The 7,500-nt window shown below is 43.6% G+C and overlaps 1 protein-coding gene across 1 annotated transcript in view; it reads left to right on the top strand.

The window, feature by feature from the left end:
* The window catches only part of efnb1 (ephrin-B1), a 57,861-nt gene that overhangs the window by 50,103 nt on the left and 258 nt on the right, over nt 1–7,500 (top strand). Inside the window, exons 4-5 of the mRNA XM_086223056.1 lie at nt 3,853–3,969; nt 5,868–7,500. The exon at nt 5,868–7,500 is cut by the window's right edge and continues 258 nt beyond it. Coding sequence (XP_086079182.1) covers nt 3,853–3,969; nt 5,868–6,262 — 512 coding nt within the window. The 3' untranslated portion in view covers nt 6,263–7,500. The remainder of the gene's footprint in view (nt 1–3,852; nt 3,970–5,867) is intronic.

Here is a 7,500-nt window from a genome sequence, read left to right as displayed (position 1 = left end):
ATTTGAGGAAAGTTCTAGGAAAGTTCCTCTGAGATGGAGTCTGTTTGTTTTGCTGCCGGCTGTTCCTCAACTTCGGCAGAGCCTGCACTCATTTCCCGAAATGGTCTGAAGCGAACTGTCACTCACAATCCATGTGCCCTAAAAACCTTGTTAGAAAAGAAAGTGTCGGCCCAGCTGCTACTACTTTTAAATCTATTTCGGTGGATGGAATTTTTGATACATGAAGTGCCCATCCAACCCAGTAATTATTTGAAGAAGGGCCACAAGAAATTAGAGCTGTGACACAAACTTTGATTTGGCTGCTGCAAAGGTGATAGTTTTCTCTTGAAATAGAAATTGTTACAGAAGAATTTGTCAGTTGTGAATGTGTCATTTATCCATCAAAAAATAAAATTTTCTACATCCAGTTCCTCACGTGTGAGAATTTACTGTGATTTGTTTTATTTACCTGATGGATACACAGGCCATTCTAAGCTACATGTTTTCATACGGTGGTCAAAATGACTCATATTCCATTTTTTTAAAAATTCTACACGTATAAATTTCCGTCTCATAATTTTTCCGAAACAGAGCTTTAATGTTTAATTTTCACTCGTGTCTTGTGAAAAGAGCGAGTAACAGTGAGACAAGTACCGTCTCCATCGCTTCAATGAACTCGGTTGCCCTGCAGCCAATTCCTCCTGTGTGGTCTGACAAGCTCATTAAACACTGTGATTGCATCGTTATCGTCGGGGTCGTCTTCATCGGACCTGTCGGGTTTTAGGTCCCCTCACTGGACCAGGATCTCTGAGACCATGTCCGTTGTAAAACTAGATGATGGGTCAGCAGCGCATATGAATATTTACAACAGAATCATAAGTTTATTAAATTGGCACAGCATCACACCATATATCAGTCATTTAATCTTATATGTTTTTAAAGGCAAACCATCACCAAATTAGAGGTCCTGTATCAAATCACATTACGTTATGTTGTACGTAAGGAAAAAAAAAAAAAAAAGCAAAGCATCGAAGAGTAAATTCATCTCCTTAAATTAAACTGCTAGGTAACAACTAACTACTCAGCGACAATATTTCAACGTGCTGTTGAGGATTTATTATGGCAGACATTCGTGAGACATAAGAAGTGTCCCTTTCATTTCAATCAATACCATACAGAGAAACCTTCAGCGATAGCTAAGTCTGAAAAAAGCACAATGGTGGGCATAGCATTCAGATAAACAATAATAAAATCATATAAATAATGTATTATTTTATAAAGCCATATTAAATATATAAAGAGTTGATAACAGGTAATAATTATTAATATGTCTCTAATGATTGCATCCAACTTGTTAGCTGAGTGGCGACATCAATAGGTGTTGTCCTCACCCACATATCAATCTTTTTTTTTTTTCCCACCTGAAATAAATTAATGAATTAATCCACCAAGGTGGCCATTGGCAGAACTAATGTGAAAAAAACAGACCGCCCCAAAATGTTGAGTTTCTTTTTCTTTGGCCCGTGCTATACCCGTCCACTGTTTGGTGAAATTTGGCTTCATAATGTTTGTGTAATCCTGCTGACAAACAAATGCTACTGAAAAAATGGCAGAGGTATGACATAAAATGAGAATATAAAAAAAACGTTTTGGACCTTCCTGTGCAGCTGAGGGTTTAATGTAAATTAAATACATTCAGCATCTTGACCAATTGTTTACACTTAAAACAGTTTGATGACGTTACCTCTGGCAATGGAATTTAACTGAAAATACGTATGTAAATACAATAAATGTGGCCGCTTTAGACGTTAAATTCTGCAGGCACATTCGATGTTGTATCAACAAACACAAAAAAGCTGGGCTCTGCTTGGCTTCAACCCCAGATGCTATTGTGTTTAATCCACGTTCCCTCTGTCTCTGCAGCTGAATGCCAACACTCCTTGTCGCCAAGTCCCCAAGATCCTCCCATATGTCCATTCGGACGCCTTTGGACTTTGCGCTGTGGATTTTATTTTGATCCTGGTGTGCAATATGTGCTCTTGCTTTTAATGTTGTGTTTATTGTGGGGGTGAAATCTCTGTGAAATCATGTGTTGGTGTGATATTACACACCCTGACGCACAGATTGTCCTTTAAATTTCTTTCTGTGTGAAGGGAAGAGGAAGGTGACTTGATTGAGGAAATACTGGAGCCCATATTTTATACATCCATTGTTGTTCAGCCGATTCTCTCTCCCCCACATCATGTCACCATGCTCTATGGAAATATGTCGACTCACCGCCATGCACGCATCCCCCCATCATTTTCTCTCTCCCCTCTACTACCCCCCCTTCCACACACACACACACACACACACACACACACACACACACACACACACACACACACACATCCTGCTTGCTCCCTCCTTCTGTTGGGTTGGCAGTTCTGAGGTAGTTGCTGTCTGCATAGCTAAGGGAAATGTCAGCAGCACGCACACACACACACACACACACACACACACACACACACACACACACACACACAGAAAAATGGGTCAGAACATTAGAAGGCTCACTGCACATGCTCAGTGGGTGACACAGTGTTGGGTTGGGGGGTGTGGGTACGTGGTATGAATCAGATCACAGTGTCCTCTCATATCCTCGGCCTTGTGTGAGTGTTTTCCACTTTTCACCACTGTCTTTTCTCATCAATTATTGACAGTGCACGAGAAGGACAAGACAAAGAAAGAGTTTGTTAATATTGTGAGACTGCCACGACTTTTCCTTCTCCTGATATCATTCATACGCCAAACAGTTAGCGCGTTGAACCACATTGGAAAATTCATACACATGCGAACACACGCACACACACACACACACTCACACACACACACACACACACACACACACACACACACACACTCACACACACACACACACACAAACACATCACAGCCTACATGCAACACTAACTTGCCATGAGGGACTCAAATGTAAATTGCCTCCCCTCTCTTTCTCTCACACACCCCTCCAGCCGGCCTGTGGGCAGATGCAGATAAGGCCTGATAGAGCAGAGGCATCAGATAGTGTCGCAGGGAATCTGTCTGACTCGCTTTGGTAATGGTTGCCGACCCCGCCCTCATAAAAACCACGCCACGGACCCACCAGCGTGAACCGCACAAAGACTTCAAAGTAGTAAAATCACAACAGACAGACAGATAAACTATCTGTTTCCTTTGCATTCCCTTCAGAGCTTACGCAACCCCCTCCTCTCTTCTCTTTCCCCCGTCTCCCCTCCTTCTCTTCCTGTCCTCTCCAGAAGTGTGCCTCTTTTCAGGCAGAGTTAAAGCCCGAGCAATAAATAAGGCATATTATGGCCTTTTAACGCAATGAATAATGTAAAACAATAAAAAGTTAATATATAACTACTTTACCCTCATTCTGCCGTGCCTAAGTGTATTGTAAGTGTATTCGAGGTTTGTGGTTGTGTGTGTTTGCCTGCACATGTATGTGTGTGTGTGTGTGTGTGTGTGTGTGTGTGTGTGTGTGTGTGTGTGTGTCTCCTGCTTCCTCATGAATGTGTCAGTGTTGGAAATGCCTGTCTTGAGTGTTTGCTGAAGAAGTTGCTGATGTAAATGTAAGCTCATTTTTTATGACAGGACAAGGATCCTGCCGTGTTTCACAGATGTCGGCTAACATGTCCTTCCCCTTCTTGTACTTTTATTTCCTCTTCTGAGAAGCGTTTCTACACAGATAACCTTCTCTGTCTATGAAATATACATCAAAAGATGATAAAAATCATCCCTGTCAATGCTGAGAGAACAAGTCGTTATGATTCAGCACATGTAGCATGTCAAGGCTTACTGTATCTGTGTGGTTTTTGTTTCCCCCAGTGCCGAACGCAGCAAACCCTGGGGCTCCAGAGGGTCCAGATGACAATGCAATACCAGAGTCCAGCCCCAGCCCACCTGACCAGGGTCGGTTTGGACCCGACCTGCCAGGAAACACCGGTGAGCAGATTGATAGACCAGTATGACACTGTGTGCGCTCTAGTTTCTAGAGTACAAATATTTAAGTAAAATCAAGGTTTTTAAAGTAAAAGATGAATATTCACAGCCCCCAGGGCTTCCTCTAATAATTTATCACATTTAGCCTGAAAAGAGAAAATAAAAATCGTAGTTAAGTCTCACTAAGTACATATTCTTGCTTCTTCATGCCGGAGGTGTTCCTTTGATTTCAGGGGTCAGTCTGTTAAACTAGTTGTTGAACTAATGTTGTAACTTAAAAGATATTCACCAAAACCCCACCCAGCCTGAACAAATACAGCTCACCTTAACTCACTTCACTTACTCAAACTCTGCACAAAGAGTATGCTGCACCCTCGGAGTTTCAGAGATAGACTGCTTTATTCTGTATATTTTTAAACTTCATTAGAATTGCAGATAAATGAAGATTAAAAGCAGAGATACTCGATGATGTCTGATGCTCTGGGCCCTCCTTGTTTGCTGTTTTCATTGGTGCCATTCATCCAAAACTTTCCACAGGAGAGCTTTTTCTTTTCACATCCTTCCCAATGCTAACTTTTTGACTTACTCCACAATATTGTAAGCCACACATTTTATTCCAAGTACAGACTGTTCTGCCTGTCCCCAGTGTGATAAGCCGTCCTCATTTAATAATTGCTTATTTGACATTAGTTGCTCTATAAAAAGATTCCCCCTATATTACACAGGCATTCACCTGTCTGCCTTCGTTAGATCAGTGATTATATAGAGCCAACAGGTGAAAGGTGGAATGAAGGATGTGTAGCTGCGGCTCGAGGAGCTGAAATTCCAGAAATGAAATTCTGACAGGCTCTCTCCAACCCAGCAGCACCCAGAATGTATGAAATTCCTGGCGCCTCTGATTTCACTGATAAGGCTGGAGTCAGTAGCGTACAGTGATGTCATTTACCTGTGATAAGGCTCAGCTATCCCCTTACAGCAAATGGTTAAGTGCCTCGTGGCCAGTAGAGTGTGGAGACTAATGCGGATGGCGATCCACTGAGATATAAGGCTTTTGTGTGGGGGGTCATGGACAGTAAGGGGTGGGGCGTGGGGGGGGGGGGGTATTTGGCAGCAGCTGCATGCGTACATGGAAAACAGATTTCGTCCGCTTCAGATTTCAGTCACTAGAGCAGCCACTCATTCTCTTTCTCTCTCCCTCTTCTCTGTCTCATCCAGCAGTGCCCCCCCCCCTTCCTCCCTCTCCTCGGACAAAAGGATAAAATAAAATCAGATGTTGCGATATGTCCACCTCCTTGTTTCATATCTTACTTTGCCTCTCTCACACAATTGTGGTCTTGACATGTCATAAAACCTGCCCAGGCATATCTGAGCAGCCATCTTCTTGTGTTGAACGATGATGACAGATTTCATCAGGAACTTTTGATTGAACTAATTCAATAAGACGAGGCTGTTAGTCATGTCAAGTGAACAACAAGCAGGGACATAATCACAGTTGCTTTAGTCAGACAGCAATAAGCTCCACACATGACAAGACTGCTTTTCTGTAAATGTTCAGCAGCCTCTAGCCCTGGGGGCTGCTGAGTGTCCAGTCTTGTCACAAGGGGGCCCTTCATGTATTCCAAAAAAAGAGTCCACTTCAAATATTCCACTGTACTTGCTTTTTTAAGAGACATATTGGTGTGTTGATGAACAGTGGAAACAATTGGTTGATTGCAATGACTGACTTGGTGACTTTTTTTTTTTAAGCTTATATATAGTTTTATATGTATATATATATAATTCTAGTACTGACTTGCTATCATATGCCAAATGAAATGGTGGGCCAGGCAATGTCTGGGCTGCTGGGCCAGGAGTTTGAGATCCATGATCTTAATCCACTCTCATATTATTTCTCTCTCCAGACACCATGAATCAGGACCAGTCTAATTCCTCTGCAAACCCAGATGGCATACTAGGCTCCAAAGTCGCCATGTTTTCTGTGATCGGAGCCGGTTGCATCCTCCTGCTCTTGCTCATCCTCCTCTTTGTCATTCTTCTCATCAAGATGCGCAAGCGCGCCAGGAAAAACGCTCACTCACAGCCCCGCCCATCCGCACTGTCTCTCAGCACACTGTCCAATCCCAAGCTGCCCGGGGGCACGGCTGGCACGGAGCCCAGTGACATCATCATTCCGCTGCGGACAGAGAACAACTACTGCCCTCACTATGAGAAGGTGAGCGGCGACTATGGCCACCCAGTCTACATTGTCCAGGAGATGCCACCGCAGAGCCCCGCCAACATCTACTATAAAGTCTGACACTCTCTGTACAGCCAGCTACGGATGCAGGAGACAGAGAGGAGCGCTTGATTTATGTTTCTGGGAAGAACACTTTCCTTTGCGTTATGGGGACTTGATTGCTTCTTCAAGCCCGTGTTATTTCTACCACCTGCTGCACAAATCTGGAGAGACGCGCGCTGACCAGTAACCAGACTGACGAGAGAGGTTTATTCTGTTTGTTAGGGTTGTGGACAATCCCCTCACCCTCCTACCTGCCTCCACCTGTCACCTCGCAGCCTTTGCTCTGCTGTGATCTGTCGTGGGAGGGTGGAGCTAGAGCAAACTAAAAGATGGAACGTCCTGGTTTGCTGTTAGCAGACAGGATATAACTTATCTCAGTTCTGTCAGTTAAACACACCATCCTCACTAGGAACAGGCAGACACAGGCCCCCAAATGCCACTCAACCTGCATTTGTTTGTGTGCAAGCCTAAAATGTGTGTGTCCGTGTGTGCGTGCGTGTGTGTTAGCTGCGGCCCTCATGGTGGGCCAGGAAACTCTCCAGATAGCTCAGGTATCAGACACAGTGTGTGAACTAATGTGTTCCTCTCCCTTCGCACCTCTGATGTTTGCCTTACTTACTATTTTTGATGGAGGATTTCCTCAAACCCTGATTCAGTTCACAAAGCAGTTGTATTTTGTTAGACTTTTCCTAAAGTGCACAATGTATAGAGTCAAATAGATGATCATTTTTACTCTATCATCTCACCACCCATTGTCATCCATTACATCAGAGAATGTACCTTGACCTGCCTGGACTGTAGAAGTCAAGGTGTGTGTGTTTGTGTGTGTGTGTTTGTGTGTGTGTGTGTGTACGTGTGTGTGTGCGTGCGTGCACGTGTGTGTGTGTGTGTGTGTGTGTGTGTTTCCAGGAATGCTCCCTCTTCCACTGGTCTGATATGAGCTTTGCCATTACTGTGGTATTTATGACCTGCTTATGTGTATTTTAGGGTGTGTTCTGTGTGTGTTTGGACATGTCTGAACCTGTCCTATATCTAGGCAGACTTATTGACTTAAGAGTGAATCAGAGATACTGTACTGTGTAAACAAAACCCTTCCAGTTTGCAATAACTGAAAATTTCATCACGTCTGACGAGCTGTCAGGAGATGTTTCAAGACAGCAGGCTTTTTTCTAGTGTCTGGTGCTACAGTTTAACCATCAAACGTTTAGTTTGGTGCCTAATGCCTGGGGTAGCTGGGCGTAGGTTGGGATGGACAG

This window comes from Aulostomus chinensis, chromosome 13 (assembly GCF_037954235.1).
Source record: "Aulostomus chinensis isolate RoL2024-O1b breed Wild chromosome 13, RoL_Achi_v1.0, whole genome shotgun sequence".
NCBI classification, from domain to species: domain Eukaryota; kingdom Metazoa; phylum Chordata; class Actinopteri; order Syngnathiformes; family Aulostomidae; genus Aulostomus; species Aulostomus chinensis.
The sequence above is the reverse complement of the archived record's forward strand: the minus strand, read 5'-3'. Positions and strand labels throughout refer to the sequence as shown.